The 17,257-nt window shown below is 38.3% G+C and overlaps 1 protein-coding gene and 1 long non-coding RNA gene across 13 annotated transcripts in view; both read left to right on the forward strand.

Moving 5' to 3' along the window:
• The window catches only part of LOC111432954, a 5,318-nt gene extending 1,193 nt beyond the window's left edge, over positions 1-4,125 (forward strand). For 2 of the 7 annotated variants that reach the window (XR_002708693.1, XR_002708692.1), the window contains 4 exons: positions 67-116; positions 345-584; positions 1,537-3,378; positions 3,928-4,125. This is a non-coding gene — a long non-coding RNA (uncharacterized LOC111432954). Of the gene's footprint in view, positions 1-24; positions 117-344; positions 585-953; positions 1,184-1,536; positions 3,379-3,927 lie in introns of those variants that run through there. The other 5 variants (XR_002708694.1, XR_002708697.1, XR_002708695.1 and 2 more) reach the window with 5 other exon arrangements.
• A 944-nt stretch (positions 4,126-5,069) lies between these two features.
• Positions 5,070-16,844, forward strand: LOC111433044 (protein CHROMATIN REMODELING 4-like). Of its 6 annotated transcripts, none has more exons than XM_023069941.1 (12): positions 5,070-5,839; positions 6,176-6,319; positions 7,862-8,095; positions 8,416-8,517; positions 8,681-9,496; positions 9,690-9,797; positions 9,934-12,702; positions 12,840-12,997; positions 13,099-13,213; positions 13,521-13,603; positions 13,870-14,506; positions 14,596-16,844. In XM_023069941.1, exons 3-12 carry the CDS (start codon positions 7,877-7,879, stop codon positions 16,579-16,581), a joined length of 6,993 nt encoding a protein of 2,330 aa, XP_022925709.1. In that variant the 5' UTR covers positions 5,070-5,839; positions 6,176-6,319; positions 7,862-7,876; the 3' UTR covers positions 16,582-16,844. The 6 variants fall into 6 exon arrangements, with proteins under 6 accessions (XP_022925709.1, XP_022925708.1, XP_022925710.1 ...); XM_023069940.1 differs by having other exon boundaries at positions 6,207-6,319; XM_023069942.1 differs by having other exon boundaries at positions 6,207-6,319; positions 7,868-8,095.
• Positions 16,845-17,257: the final 413 nt, after the last annotated feature.

The raw sequence follows: 17,257 nt of genomic DNA on the forward strand, positions 1-17,257 counted from the left end.
TTGTTTTTTTTTTTTTTTTTTTACTGAAGAATGATTAGACCTTTCTTTATTATTCGTGGAGATCAGGGACGACACCCTCCTGGATATTGGAACTCTCTCTTGGGCCGCGGTAACCTGTAAGTAATACTATTCTCTTTATAATTTCCCCTGCACTAGTTCTTTGAATTCCAGATGTTCTTAAAGCCATTAGACGCATTCGTGCATTTTATCTCATGGATGTTTTAATGAGACTTCAGTAAATTTTAACTACTTGAGAGGTTAGTTTAATTTTAGCTGCTTTATATCTAGAATCTCCTATTGCATAGAGGGTGTCTGCAATAACCTTCGCGTCCCTTTTCTTTCAGTTCTTCATTTGCGGATGAACATCTCTTGCTTCAGCACATCGATACTATTACTATTTCACAGGTTAAGCAACATTAAGAAATGGAGAGTCACGAGAGTAGTGTAGCGCAGGATGGTGATGCAGAACTATTATGTGTTGGTGACTTGCAGATGTAATCGGTTAAAGTAAATGTTTCCATGAGATTGACTAAAGTGTCTGATCTGAAGGCTACTTGTCACCCATTCATCTGGCTTGTGAGAAGGTGAGAATGGTTTCAATGATTTAGTAACAATGGTCGAAATTTGAGAACGTACGTTGGCCAAAACTTTGGTATGACTTGCTTTAATCTGGGATGTGTACTTAAATTTTTGTAATCATATGCAAGTGTGTGGGAACAGATCATGGCTTTAGAGGTAGTATGTGTTTTAAAAATCCCACAAACGCACGCGTTTAGGTGGGGCCTCTTGATTTATGTTTCTGTCGCTAGATTTTGAAAACTCATTCTTGTTTTATGTTTCTGTTGAAGCCACTTTGAACTCTGTCTTTTTTGGTCAACTTTAGGGACTTCTAAAAATTTAGAGAAGAGTTACTGATTTAAGTTCTATTTGTATCTATCCTTCTAAACTTCTAGGGATATGGCATACAATGGAATTGAAGGACAGACCAGTTCATAGAATCCTAGAAAAAAAAAGGTAATGAATACACAAAGATGTACAGCCATACCTCGTTCTCGTAAGCTCAAATATGGAGGAGTTACGCCATTTGACACCTAAAAAAAGATGGTTGGATTCGGTTACACTAATGTTGAGGGAACTCCACTTCAATATATGAACCTACGAAATGTCACATGTGCAAGTTCAGGTACTTAATGTGCACGTGCATTTGGCTGGGCCACATATTGCATAGGGATGACAGTTAACTGTACGTCACTATAGTATTGTCTTTTGTGAATCGGAATAGTATATTGCAGCTCATGTAGAAATTAGAAACTGAAGTGGTTATCAAAATTTATTAGTTTCAAGTTAAATCCCCTTCTTGCCCGAGTATTTATAATTCATATTCTTGATTATCGATGAAGTTGTTAATGTTTTGGTGGGGATAGAGAGTCAGTCAATTGGTTGTATTTATTAATATTTTCTAAATTTATTTCCTTCGACTTTGAGAGCCCAGCCATCCTTTTCAGAACAACTGTCTGATGGGGGCTTTTTTTTCAGACAAATTTTCTAGGCCTGATGGACCTTCATCTGTCATTTTCAACTGGTCAAGCTGGTGACGTGCAAAATGGTTCTCTGGAGTAAATGTGAAGTTCAGATGAATTCTCAGTACCATTAACATGAGGGTTGAGATAGGTTCATTTATTCTTTGTCTTAGTTTATTGTTTTTTATTCACAAATCTAACCTGCCAGCTTCCGTAATCTGCGACTTTTCCATCATCTTCCTGAGGCGCATACTGGGTCAAAGTGGCGGTGAACGGAGGTACAATTATGACATATAGATTGCCTTACTTCCATTGTTCCATATTCTTATCTGGACCTGAAATTCATGTTTCAAGTCATAGTTCTAGTCTTACGTAAACAGTATACTGATTCTCTTTTGTTTTAGTTCTGTAACGTGTTTGAATTTTTTTTGGCAATATGCAACTTAATTGGCACGTATAAAACAATAGTCTTAGTATTATGGATATATTACTGGGTTAGAGTTCTTCTAGTCTTTTAGGTTGCCGCATCATCTGTATTTACTGATACTCTTGAGGTACTTTTTATTGGCTAGAATTTCTAGTTTTGTGCCACATACAGATGATGGCTGTATGGGGGGCCATTTTCGTCGTAATATGAGGGCAACGGAATAGTAATTGCGACTTTTATTGGAATTATTTTATGAGAAAAGAATAAACCGACCTACTGCATATTTGATTTCCAGTTTCAACATAACTTTTGGTAGATTTAATGACAAGAAAAACATCGATCTTTTATAAATCAAGCAAAGACAATACAACTAGTCGCTTTCACATCAGTTCATGTTTTTGTGATGGAATTATTAAAATTTTCTAGTGTTTTGGAATTGCCACGGAAGGATATAGTTTTCTTAGACAATACGTTGAGTTGTCTCTTCTAGGTAAATATTTTGGCTATTTGTGAGAAGCTGAGAACTATGTAATGCATTTTCTGTCATACCATCCTTTAGTTTTGGCTAAAAATATCCGGATCTTCTATGTTATACTCCAAAATACTTTCAGATGCATCATTTCTCGCAATTAAATATCAGTTGTACAAAGGAATCTGAAGTTAGATTCATGAATGATAAGTTTTGGACTTCTTAGTATGTTCCACCTCGGAGCAGCCCTGTGGTTTGATTTTCTGACAACCTAAATACCAGGTCTATATTTGTTAGATTTGCTACCCCACACTGCTATTTAATTTTTATTTAATTTTATTTTTGCTCTGTATTTTTCATGATAACAGGTGGTCAACAGAGCTCACTCTTGCCATTGCTATCAGTTACATATCTCCATAATCCTCCATCTTTCTGATGCAAGAGTATATTATATATGCTCGTAGTCACAGAGAGGCAAATTTAAATGAGTTGAATTAGGCCTAGAGAGGAGTTGTACCTAACCTAATAATTTGAATTGGGTTCGGGTTGATTGAAGTCAAGCTAATGGCAAGAGTTGATGAACCAACCTGACGTTGTTAGACTCGGGCCCAATCGACTTAAGTTGTATTCATAATGCACTTTTTAGGTTAGATTGTACTTTCAATTGTGGTCAAAATTAAGTTGACGTTCTAAATATTTTTAAAGGTTTTAAAAATCATTTCAAACAGGTTAAGAGATGTAGTGTACTATATGTTGGCAGTCTCTTTCTTCCACATGTCAACTCAAGTCTCCTCGCAGCTCAGGAAAGCCACAGAACAAAGTGTTGATGCATTTTAATTAATCTACTTCTGTGAGGCTTTTGCAGGTATTAGTAATACTGTGGTGTACGTGCACAGGGCTAATGCATTGGTGCAAGAAATACCAATATGAACATAAAACAGTGCTCTCAGCCATCAGTTCAGGTACTGTCGCCACTCAATGCCCCCTTTCCCTTAATTCATCCAAAAACTTTAGAAGTGGTCCAACTTGGAAAAATATCAATCACTCGGCCTTCATAATTATTTAAATAGATACTAGTTTATAAAATTTATATTCATTTCCTTCCAATTTTTCGGATGTGATTTTCAATCTATGTTGAAAAAGAACTTGAACTCTTAATCAAATTTTAAAAACAAATTTAAGTTTTTAAAAACTATTTTCTTTTAGTTTTCAAAACTTGATTTGATTTTTAGAAACACTGTAAGGAAGAGGATAACAAAACATAGGTAAGAGGACTTAAGTATTTGCTTAACAAATGGTTTGTGTATTACAACTACCAAATCAAATTGTTTGTGGTATTTGACTGTATATGATTTAATATTTTGTTGAGTATAATATAATTCTATTTACTTTTATTGAATGTAGTTCAATAATCTGAGTGTTGTATTTGTACAAGTTAAAACATAGGTGTCCTTTGTGTAATATTATGTTAATTTCTACCAATTATAACTTGTTAAATGTTTTTATTGTAGGTTCTAAGTAGTTGGAAGTAGTTGGAATGGGCTTTTGATGTGGTGGTGAGATTGAAGAAATGGGGGCCAGGGAAAGACTTGTAAGCTTTGTGAAATTGATGGAAACGTCATGCATTCGCAATAATTTGTTGAAATGGCAAATACCCAACTATTTCCAAACACTCACATCTATACTTATACTTATGGTATGATTATTACGTATACTTGTGAATAGGTTCAATATATGCTTATTTAGAAGCTAGGAAGACTTTTCAGGTAAAAAAGTTACCTACTTGAACATAATGCAATCGAGAGGTTAAAAGTTCGACTTCTCCCACTTTCACATACTATTACAACTGATTTTTTTTTTTTAAGAAGTTGAAACATCTCGAAATGGAACCTAAGTGATATTATGACTAAAAGTAAGATGCATTTTATGGTCAGAGACTCAGAGGTAGGTTGTTTCACAATTTACATCCCAACCAAGGATATTCTTTTTTTCATTTTTCTGGAAGGAAATTCAAGCATGGAAACAATATAATATAATTGTTGACACAACCTAAGGGTTTTTTAGAGAGGGAAAAAAAAAGACAGTTTCTTGAAAAGGTGTGCATAAATATATATATATATATATATAAATGTAAATGTTTTTGTAATTAACGTAATAATTATTGTAAAAAGTATAATATATATGAATGGGATTGGTTAAAAATGTGAATTTATGGTTTATTTAATTCAACAATTATGGAAGGGAGAATCTATGTATCTTCCTTTAAATTTACATTTAACCTCATAAAATTTTAAAATAAAATGTGTGTATCTATTATTTTGATAAAGTGATAGGTTATAATTTATTATGAAACGCTTTGTTGATTTGATCACATATGGGTTGGTCCGACGTAATTTGGGGCGTTATTAGAAAAAATGTTTTGAAAGTTTTAAAGGGAAGGCGTTGCCACATTTGATATGTAAAGCAAGATATTTGGAGGTCGATAAAAGGTATTGATAGCAATCCAGATTGTGGCTAAATAATTTATATTTTGGGCAATAAGAGGAAGAAGGCAAGTAAGTGTAGGCGGGATGTGTGTTCCGTGTTGATGCATGGGCAGAGATCAAAATTAAAGGCAATTTCATTAATTTCCAGGCTCATCATTAAGTAATATACAAATTCCCCCAACTTACGCGCCCTTCTGCCGCCATGCAAACGGGATCCTCCTGCGAAATGCTTTAATGGCGGCCGCCTCTGCTTGAAACTGAATTGTTAAAATCATGAACAGAAGACGATCTGTTATTGAAGAGCGGCGATCGATTTGGTGAATGAGGAGGATGAGGCAGAAGAGAAGAGAAGAGAGATTAAAAGAAGAGAAGAGAAGAGAGAATAAAAGAAGAGAAGAGAAGTTCGTCTCTGGTTTGGGTTTCTTCTCTGTGTGGTTCGAGGAAGCGAGAGAGAGAGAGAGAGAGAGAGAGAGAGAGAGAGGGAATGGCGAGGAGGAAAAAGGAAAAAGGAAAGTGGGCAAAGTGGTGGCTGAAGGCAAGTGCGTTAAGGCTGTATAGATGACACGTGGCGAGAATCCAGTGGATTGGGATTCCTGGGAGGCTTCAACAGCAACAACATCAACAGCAACAACAACCCAAAACCCAACACCAACGTATACAATCCACAATGTCAATCTCTCTCTCTTCTGCCATGTCAGAGTGTAACCCCGTCCTATGACCCCGGCGATTCCGTATTTGTGTGTGTGTGTATGTGCTTCTCTCTCTCTCTCTCTATTTATTCATTTGTCTCCCACATCTGTCTCTTTCATTCTTCTCTCTCCCTCTCTCTCATCCCCAACTCTTCGAGCCCTAACTCTCCAACCTTCTTTTGCCCCTTTACTCTCCTCCCCCCCTCAATCACATACTATCATGCTCTGTTTTCTCTTTTGATCCACAGGTATGCCTTCTACCCTTCTTAATTTTTCTGCCTTACTCTCTTTTTTCCTTAATTTACTCATCTATTATTGCCCAATATGCTTCGCTCTTTCTCAAATCCTGCAATTTCAGCTTACCCCATCTACCCTTTCCTCCCACTTTGTATACATGGACTCCTTGATTCCGCTAATGTTTTGTTCTTTAACTTTTGATTGTTGTTCCAACTTCATATTTTTGAAGGGTTTGGTAATTGGGTTCTTCACTATTGCATGATAATTGGTTACTCAATGGGGGTTTGGGGTTAAGCATGTTCATTTTAGTGCATGCCCAGGTTGCTCAACTTTTATCATCTTTTCAGTTTTGTCATTGTGGATACTCTGCATTTGCAGCATTGGGTGCTTCTCATATTCTGGGCTTCTGGTTTGCTCTTCTTGACAGTAACCTGTGTCAATGCAATAGTTGCTTGTCTTCTGGCTAATCTGCATATTGCTAATGTTACAATGTATGTGTTGATTTGTTCCCCATGCTCCATTTTGTTACTCTGCATATTGCTAAAACAAAAGATTTAATTTTCTGCTTAGCTAGCCTAGTCATGATCATCAACCGTGTTAGCATGCTAATGGGAATGGCACCTGCTTTACGTTTTTGTTCCCAGTACACACACATACTTCTGTTCAGGGAACTCTAAATCGCAGCGTATTAATTCTGGGTTGAACTAGTATCTTGAGGCCTCTTTCCAAGCATAAAACTCTTGGAGTAAATTTCTTGTAATAACTTCAGTTCCATTTGAGTTCATAGAGGTTGAGCTCTGTCGATGATTTGACTAGTGTTAAGTTCAAAGTAATAGTGGATTGCTGGATAAAAGTATGCTTGTCTGCTTTGAGAGGAGAAGTTTCTCTTCTCATGGCTTGTTTAAATAACTTGGTTTATTCGTTTTGGATCTTTTGGGGTATATCATGGTCAAAAGTTTGTTGGTAGATGGAAAGTGTGGGATTGATGGCTGTCCTTTGTTTTCAAGACTCAATCCCCGATCTTACTACATTACCATAAATCGGCTTAGTTGTTGGAGCACGTGAGAAGGGTAGAGGAACTTTAGGGAAATAAGTTTAATTCCTATGCTGGCCATATATCTAAGATAAAATCCTACGATTTTCTTCTTAGCTAAGAAGGATCATGCATTTTTCCCGCGGGATTAATTGAGTTACGTGGAAGCTAGCTTCGGGACTCACGTAATTCAAAAAAGAATCAATTGTCATACTAGTTGTGTGAAATTTTTGCTGATGGCTGTGGTATAATAGGCCTGATGATGAGAGCAAAAGATGCCCTTTTATGGGAGGTCGGCTAACTCTTGTCTGTTAGGTTTTGCTTTGCTTTACCTTTTTAAGGTAGCTCAAGGGATTGGAAGGGACTGGAAGAAAATTGGGAATTTCTTGCAAGATGAAGGAACGAGGGGTCATAGAGTGGATCAAAATTTAGCTGTTGGTTTTTAAGGATAAATGTGGATTTAAAATTGGTATTTATGAATGATTTTTTAAAACTGTCATACTTTTTTTTTATTTTTTTTTTGGTTATGAATTAGGGCGTTTTTTAATTCGACTGATTAGGGGAAGTATGGATTCGCTTAAGTTAACGAATTAAAATGATGCAAGTACATCCGTTTGTTTGTATTAAAATGAAAGAGTGCCTTAAAAATAAATGCAAAAAGGAAGTAATACTTGGTCACATGTTCCGCTTTTTCATAAAAGAAAGTGATATTATGATAGTACGTGTAACTTATAATGGATAATATTGCTATTGTTTAAAAAATGGCTTTGGTATAGGTGGATATGGAAGGTGCATTCGTATCCTGCCCAAAATTGTTTCTTGTTTCTTCAACGAAAGCTTTTATTTTTATATGAGAAAAAATATATTTTTGAAGTGTAAGAGACTATGTTTTCTAGATGCTCTGTCGAACATCAAATTTAAAGCGACTGCACTTTCTAGATGCTCTGCCCTGGTTGACCTTTATGTCAACTCACGATGTGGTACCTGTATTTTTTTCAAGACGCAGGGTTAAGGGATGAATGAGGATGAATCATCGAGTAGTAAAGTTATTAGTAGAAACTGGGTCATGAAACGCAAAAGGAGAAAGCTTCCTTCTGCTACTGATCTTCACAACAAAAGGGATGACAGGTCACTTGCAATAGAATCCCCTAGAAGTATTTCTTTGGCTAAAGGGAAGGTGAAAAGTGAGGTACGTTGTGATCAGTTTTCATCCAAGAAGAAAGGAAATGATGGGGTGAGTAATGAGTTCTTTTTTCTGTCTAATTAGAATAGCTCTGATTAGTTTTTTGCTACAAGTCTTTTAATATAAGGTAATGTTCTAGCATGCGGGATAAATGGTTATCTTTAAACGATGATTAAATGATGATTACTGGGAGTATGGACCTTGAGTATACTGTCTCCAACTTTCCTCTTTAATGAAAAAGTTCTCTTGATTGTGAATTATTTTATGCCATTCAACTTTGTTCCTTATATTTTATGGTTAAATGCTAATATTAGGCAATAGATATGCACTTGCCTCTCCAAGTTGAATATGCTTATTATTTGTTGATCCAGTATTTCTTTGAATGCGTGGTCTGTGATCTTGGTGGGAACTTGTTATGCTGTGACAGCTGTCCAAGGACCTACCATCTTCAGTGTCTTAATCCACCCCTTAAGGTTTGTTGATTCAATCTTTAATTTGCTATTGGTACAGACATTTAGTCTTTCTCCTGCGGGCTTTACATTTAAAATAAACTGTTTTTCCAAGATTGTCTATTTACATTGTAAAGATTTGCAATGCTCTGGTCTAACTTTTGCATGAATCTGATATTTATTGAAGCGTATCCCCATGGGTAAGTGGCATTGTCCAAGCTGCAATCAGAAGAATGATTTACCATTAGATGCCACAAGCTGTTTGGACACCATATCTAAGCGAGCAAGAACAAAAGTTGTTAGTACAAAATGCAAAAATGGAATCAAGTCTTCTGTCACTGAGAAAGTGTCCCGGATATTTGGAAGCTCCATTCTTGCCAAGAAGAGATCCTCCAGCAAGAGAAAATCAATCTTAGCTCATAAAGTGAAGACTTTAGCTAGGAAATCAGCCACCTCCAGTATGGACTTGTCTTGTAATGCCAAGCCAATTCATCCATCAGATGGTAATACTGTTGCGAGTGTTTCTTCTCCTGCCAATATTGATGATGAAAAGGTATGCAATGCATCCCAATCAGATTCTCAAACGGAAGAAAAGTCGGTTCCTGCTGTTACGGAGATTTCACCTCACTCAAAAGCTGAAAAATTAGAACCATGTGATGAAGTTCCTGATAAAAATCTTGATATTCTTGAGAACAAGATTGGAATTTCTTGTGAGGATGCATCTCCGAGTAAGAACCTTGTTCTTGCAGTTACTGCTGCGGGGAAGGAGACTAGGAAAAGGAAAAAGAAGTTTAATAAAGATGTTGGTCAAAAGAAGCATAAGACTGGAAAGGCAACGTGTGTAACTAGCACTTCAAAAAAACTTGGATGCAAAGTAGAAGCTCCTAGTCCTGGAAATAGTAAATCCGTACGGAAACAGAAACATGTTGACCATGAGATACCTACTTCCTCTTCGAAGGAAGAGGTTGGGACCAAGAACTCAGATCTTGAGGGAAAAGATGAGGTACCTTTAATACTTCCATTGTTTCATTTGTGCTCCTTGGGATGTGAAAGCATGAATTATAAGTTTACTGGAGTTTGACATTTTTCTGCTCTCTTGTACCTACGTCCATACTTCTTTTCCCCTGAAGTGAACCGATTGTGTTTTTCTGTCAAATGATTTGTAATTCGGGAGTGATCACATTTTCTTAATGCAGAAACCTCCTGTTGAAGACAGAGATAAGTTGGTCGAGCTTGATAAAGTATCAAGTCATGTCGATGGCATGTTGGTATGTGAAAATGGACTGGATGGTGAGACGTTACAGGTAAATGATAATGCTACTAAAAGTGAAATTCTATATGTTTCAATGGCAGACATTTCTCGTCTCTTTTAGGTTTCTTAGGTAACAAACTGACAATGCTCTCACTGTTTGTTTTTCCTTTTCTGGGTTAACATCTCAGGTTGATCGAGTTTTAGGGTGCCGTGTTCAAGGTAATAGTAAGGAATCCTCATATTTACCTGAGATTGTGATTAATGACCATCCTGACGACCTTCTAAATCCAGAAGAAGCCAGAGAAATTGGAGATAAATCGGCATTTGATGATGTTTTAGATGTTGGAACAGAAAATGTTATCAAGGATCAAGAGAATGTAGGTCCAAGTGTTGATATGGAAGAAAGCTTGAAAAACGATACAAAGGTAGATAAGTTACAGGTATATAGGAGATCTGTGAACAAAGAATCAAGAAAAGGTAAGGCCCTGGATGTGTCGAGCAAGGGAAATATTGATTGCTGTACGACAACGTTGAATAGTGAAAATCGAGATGAATCTTCTATAACGTTAGAAGAACAGGGTAGAACAATGGAAAATAACATCTCAGAGGAGAATGTTGGCATTAGCTTGAGAAGTTCTAATGGAAATGATGTTCTTAAAGTGTGTGAAACGGTTGCTTCTTTTGAAACCAATAATATAACAGAAGGTGATAAAGCAGTAATAGGTATCAGGAGCTGTGTGGAGAATAAAATAGAAGATTCCTTGTCACCTGATACTGCTTGTAGGAATGCTGAGACCATACATTATGAATTTCTAGTGAAGTGGGTTGGTAGGTCTCATATCCATAACACCTGGATTTCTGAGTCTCATCTGAAAGTTTTAGCAAAGAGAAAACTTGAAAATTACAAGGCAAAATATGGGACTGCTGTCATTAATATATGTGAGGATCGATGGAAGCAGCCCCAGCGAGTTATTTCTCTCCGTTCTTGCAAAGATGGTGGTCTTGAAGCATTTATAAAATGGAGTGGCCTTCCGTACGATGAATGCACTTGGGAAAAATTAGAAGAATCTGTTCTAAAAGAATCTCAACATCTGATCCAATTGTTCAATGACTTTGAGCAGCAAACAATTGAAAAGGACTCTTCAAAGGAAATTTTACCTAAGAAATATGGCGACTCACAGTTTGAGATAGCTACTCTTACTGAGCAACCTAAGGAACTCCAAGGGGGTTCATTGTTTCCTCATCAACTTGAAGCTCTCAACTGGTTGAGGAAATGCTGGTACAAGTCAAAAAATGTAATCCTTGCTGATGAGATGGGACTTGGAAAAACAGTATCAGCTTGTGCTTTTATTTCATCATTATATTCCGAGTTTAAAGCTAGACTCCCTTGCTTAGTTTTGGTCCCACTCTCCACAATGCCTAATTGGCTTTCTGAATTTGCTTTATGGGCCCCAAACTTGAATGTTGTGGAGTACCATGGTGGTGCGAAGGCAAGAGCAACTATCCGTCAATACGAATGGCATGCCAGCAATCCGAGTCAGTCGAATAAGAAAACCGAATCCTTTAAATTTAATGTTCTTTTGACTACATATGAAATGGTTCTTGTTGATTCTTCTTATCTTCGTGGGGTCCCCTGGGAAGTACTTGTGGTAGATGAGGGCCACCGTTTGAAGAATTCTGGAAGTAAGCTTTTCAGCTTGCTTAATACGTTTTCTTTCCAACATCGTGTTCTGTTGACCGGTACACCTCTGCAAAACAACCTCGGTGAGATGTATAACTTACTTAACTTCTTGCAGCCAGCTTCATTTCCTTCTTTATCTTCATTTGAGGAGAAGTTTAATGACCTTACAACTGCCGAAAAGGTGGAAGAACTGAAAAAACTTGTTGCTCCACATATGCTTCGAAGGCTTAAAAAAGATGCGATGCAAAATATTCCTCCTAAGACGGAAAGAATGGTTCCCGTTGAGCTATCATCTATCCAAGCTGAATATTATCGTGCGATGCTGACAAAAAACTATCAGCTACTACGAAATATTGGGAAGGGTGTTGCACAACAGTCCATGCTAAATATTGTGATGCAATTACGGAAAGTCTGCAATCACCCATATCTTATACCAGGCACCGAACCTGAATCTGGTTCTGTAGAGTTCCTTCATGAAATGCGGATAAAAGCTTCAGCCAAGTTGACGTTGTTGCATTCAATGCTCAAAATTTTACATAAGGAGGGTCATAGAGTTCTACTATTTTCCCAGATGACTAAGCTTCTTGATATCCTCGAAGATTACTTGACCATAGAATTTGGGCCTAAGACATTTGAGAGAGTAGATGGCTCTGTTTCAGTGGGAGATCGTCAAGCTGCAATTACACGCTTTAACCAAGATAAGAGTCGATTTGTTTTTCTATTATCAACACGCTCTTGTGGCCTTGGTATTAACTTGGCAACCGCTGACACTGTTATTATTTATGATTCTGATTTTAATCCGCATGCGGATATCCAAGCTATGAATCGAGCACATCGAATTGGTCAGTCGAATAGACTTTTGGTATACCGACTTGTAGTTCGTGCTAGTGTTGAAGAGCGCATTTTGCAGCTTGCTAAGAAGAAATTGATGCTTGATCAGCTTTTTGTAAACAAGTCAGGATCCCAAAAGGAAGTAGAAGATATTTTGAAATGGGGTACAGAAGAATTATTTAGCGATTCAACCATCAGTAGTGGGAAGGACGCAGTTGAAAATAGTAATAGCAAGGAGGAGGCGGTGACAGATATGGAGCATAAGCATAAGAAGAGGACTGGTTCCCTTGGGGACGTCTACAAGGATAAATGTACAGATAGTGGGAATAAGATTGTTTGGGATGAAAATGCAATTTTGAGACTGCTAGACCGTTCGAACCTTCAATCTGACGCAACTGAAACTGCTGAAGCTGATACAGAGAACGACATGCTCGGCACTGTGAAGGTTATAATTTTTCTTATACTAGCTAAATTTTATAGCAATTCGTAGCACGAACATAATAGATTGATATTTATTTTTGGCTTAAAAAATTCCGAGTCTATAGTTGTTAATTAGAAATTCCCAATTTGTATTCCCATTAGTCGGTCGATTGGAATGATGAACCAGCAGAAGAACAAGGTGGAGCGGAATCACCGATTGGCGTAACTGATGATATTTGTGCACAAAATTCAGAAAGGAAAGAGGATAATGGGTTGATAGTTGCTGAGGAAAATGAATGGGACAGACTTTTGCGGATCAGGTAAAAACTTGCTTGCCTGTTATTAGTATGAGCTCACTTGATTTGTTATATAGTGATGGAAGATGATAAGTTGTGTTAACCGTTGCTTGTTCGAAATATAGATGGGAGAAGTATCAGAGTGAGGAGGAAGCAGCTCTTGGGCGTGGGAAACGCCTCCGTAAAGCTGTTTCTTACAGGGAAGCATATGCTCCTCATCCTAGTGAAACATTGAGTGAGGTACTTCCATATCCCTGGTTTCTATTAACCGCTTCTTTTTAGTGTGTGCAGTATCCATTTATAGACATCCCTCTGATTTGTATTAACATTATACTTCCAAATACCAACCTATTCAACTCTCTCCTCCAAGGAGATTAAGTCATACAACAATTTTCTGATTTTTTTTTTCAAATAAGTTAAAACGGAGGGAGGTTGAGCGATTTGCAACAAGCTTCCATACATCTCAAAATGATCTTTTTGAGTGCTTTACACTGTTTTGTCATCTACATAATGTGTATTAATCATCATTGTTAATTTTTGAAAGCAGAGTGGGGGTGAAGAAGAAAAAGAACCGGAACCAGAGCCAGAGAGGGAATATACTCCAGCAGGACGAGCTTTAAAAGAAAAATAGTAAGTTCAACATTTTCAACAATTCTTACCTGTCTCATTGTTCTTATCTTGTGAAGGGAAAATATAGTATGAAACATTATTCTCTTAATAGGAACTCTATTGTAATCCATTTCAATCTTTGATTATTCAATAAAACAGGCTCGTTACTTCATAGATACGTAACCCCGGCCGAGCAGAATTTTACGCTTTTATGTACTAATTTATTCTTACAAAAAAAATACTTACAAATTTGACTTTGTATATATTCCTTTTATTTTGATGAACAGTACTAAGCTACGAGCTAGACAGAAAGAACGGCTTGCTAAAAGAAACGCATTGGAAGAGTCCTTCTCCCGTGAGGGAGTGACTCTACATGGGTCACTTCCTTATCCACAGTGTCCTCACACCAATGCAGCCGCTCCAGATCAAGCAGCAGGATCATTGGAAACTAATAAAGACAGGACTTCAGTATTTGACTTAGAGGATGACAAACTTGTTCACTCAGCAGATGCTCCAAAGACCCGGATCGATTCAACCTTGAGGCTGGGAAGAATTTCAAGGCATAAAATTAGCAATCATTTAGATCTTGCTGTTGGTCCATTAGGCTATTCGTCTCCTGATAATTGTCTACCAAGTCAACATTTTCCGGGCACCAGTCATGCAAACTCAGTCCCGATCAACTTGTTGCCGGTCCTTGGACTTTGTGCCCCCAATGCTAATCAGCTTGAGACATCACGTAAGAACTTGTCGAGATCAAATGGTAAGCAGAGCCGAACAGGAGCTGGACCTGATTTTCCATTTAAGTTATCTCCCAGTTCTGGAACTTTAAGTGGCACTGATATCGGTGGTGCTGAGGCTGTGCCAGACAAGGAATTGGCAGCTGCATCAGCCGAACGCGTGCACAGCCATCTTTTATTTGCTCAGGTAAATTTCCTATTAAGATGGATGCCTTTCTCTGTTAACTTTTACTTCAGAATTTCCTGTTATTCAATAAGTCTATTTCTGGTTTACAGGAAAGGATGACACCACCCAATTTTCCGTTTGATGAGAAAATGCTGCCCAGATATCCAATTCCATCTAAGAACATGCCAAGTGCACGGCTTGACTTCTTATCAAATTTGTCCCTGGATAGCAGAGTTGAAGCTGTTAATGGTTGTCTTCCAACCATACCTTTGCTGCCTAATTTAAAGCTTCCTCCTCTAGATGTTATTAGGGGCAATCAACAAGATGAGGAAACTCCCTCGTTGGGTATGGGACGAATGCTTCCTGCATTCTCTGCATTTCCTGAGAATCATAGGAAAGTGCTCGAAAACATAATGATAAGGACTGGATCGGCATCAGGCAGCTACTTCAGAAGAAAACCAAAAGCAGATGGTTGGTCAGAAGATGAACTTGATTTTCTCTGGATTGGTGTTCGTAGGCATGGAAAGGGAAACTGGGACGCCATGCTTAAAGATCCTAGACTGAAATTCTCGAGGTACAAAACTTCAGAAGATTTGTCATCCAGGTGGGAGGAGGAGCAACTAAAGATTTTAGATGGGTCAGCTTCTCAGGTGCCAAAATCAGCTAAGCACAGTAAATTACAGAAATCTCCTCCGTTTCCAAGTCTCCCTGATGGGATGATGACGCGGGCTCTGCATGGAAGTAGACTAGTTACAGGACCAAAGTTTCATACCCATCTAACAGATATTAAACTGGGTCTTGGTGATCTTGTTCCTAACCTTCCTCGATTTGAACCATCAGATCAACATGGTCTACAAAGTGAGCAATTTGCAAACATACCAACCTGGAACCATCACACATATTTTCCGGGAGAATCTTCAGCCGGAGCTTCTGATCGATCAGGGACTAATTCAACCATGCCTGTTGAAAACCCTTTTGTGTTCAATCCCTTGGGAACGAATCACTTAGGTTCCTTGGGTTTAAACGGCTCCCGTAGCTTTGATACACAGGCAAAGGAGAATAACGAAGCTGCTCTCGATAGCTACGGGAAGTTGCCTAATCTTTTGGATAGGTCTTTGAAACTATTTCATGAATCACCTAGCAACTTGGAAAATGGTTCAGGACTTCTGCCTGATCATCCCAGCAAGGGGCTCAGTGTAGCAAATTCCAAAGAAGAAGTAACGGATAGCAATTCTTCAAAGGACAAACTACCTCATTGGCTCAGGGAAGCTGTAAATGTTTCTTCAAAGCCTCAAGACCCTAACCTGCCTCCCACTGTGTCAGCGGTTGCACAATCAGTTCGCTTGCTATATGGGGAAGACAAGTTTATTAGCATTCCCCCATTTGTAAACCCAGGTCCACCTCCCTCTTTACCCAAAGATCCAAGACGGGCTCTAAAGAAGAAAAGAAAACGGAAATCGGTTATTTTGAGACACTCTCCAGCTGACGTTGTAGGAAGCAGCAGCCAGCAGGAGGAGCTTGAAGAGAGCCCTGCCCATGGAGATGCTACTGTTTCTTGCTCCATCTCATTGGTCTCGCCGCATGCCATGCATCCACAGCCACAGGAAGTGGCAGGAACTTCAAGGCTTCCAGGTCCGGAATCTGACCGCAGCATGCCTGCTCTGAACTTGAACATGAATCCATCATCCTCATCTCTGCACACGAACCAGCAGAAGAAAACAAGCATGAGCTTATCCCCATCGCCAGAGGTTCTTCAGTTAGTTGCTTCTTGCGTCACTCCGGGTTCACATATGGCATCTGTATCAGGGAAGTTGAACTCAAGTATCCTTGAAAAGCAGCTCACACCATCAACTTCCCATGACCCAGATGATGATTTATTGGGTTCTAAAGGTTCGTCAGGAAAAAGGAAAAAACAGAGGTTGTCGTTCAGTTCATTAGATGCGTACCATCAAGGTAAAGCAGATTCCCCTGGAAGCAACGACTCGAGTAAGACACAATCAGACCCCTCACGAAGCAAAAGAACTGATGGGGAAGGGGAAGAAATATCGTCTGAAGGGACCGTCTCGGATCGTCATGAAAGTGACCAAGAACTATAGTTGTAATAAGAACGTGTAACAGTATAGTCATTTTTTAGTGGTGCGCGAGGCTGTATGTCAATGTGCTTGAATTTTTGTAGGCATTCCCCAATGAGTTAAATGCATTGGTAAATGTAGGGTTATTATTAGAATATGTTATCTTGTGTAAAGCTTTTTTGAAGAGAAATGTCAAATATAGTTCTCTCTTTGGGTATTCCTCGTGTTGTGGACCTGTAATAGCCTTCACATTCTTTTTGTCTGATCCATATCTGATTCTTGCCTCACAAGTTTGAAGCAAAATGTGTTAAACATTCAGCTCAACCGAACCAAAAGCACTTACTTCTACTTTGTTGAGTTCGTGTAAATTCGTAGCCTTGGCCGAACCATTTACTCCAAAGCTATACTGTGAATCGAATTCATTTCCTTTCTTGGATATCAAATATGCTATCGAGGTACTTTCTAGTGGTGATCTCTGAGGAGATTTTCTTATTTGACTGACCACCTTGAAAGGAAGGAAAGTTATCAAGAGACAGCCTGTGTGCATAGTGTTACGGTCATGCTTGTCCAGGGTATGTTGCCCATGGCCGCATGCCTATGACAAGCCAAACCCTTGTCATGTCTTTTCATTCTAGTGTTTTTCCTTTTGTAATTCTAGAGCGTATGACACCTCAAAAATATCAAGTCTAGGCATGCCAGA

This window comes from Cucurbita moschata, unplaced genomic scaffold (genome assembly GCF_002738365.1).
Source record: "Cucurbita moschata cultivar Rifu unplaced genomic scaffold, Cmos_1.0 Cmo_Scf00041, whole genome shotgun sequence".
In the NCBI taxonomy this organism is placed as follows: Eukaryota; Viridiplantae; Streptophyta; class Magnoliopsida; order Cucurbitales; family Cucurbitaceae; genus Cucurbita; species Cucurbita moschata.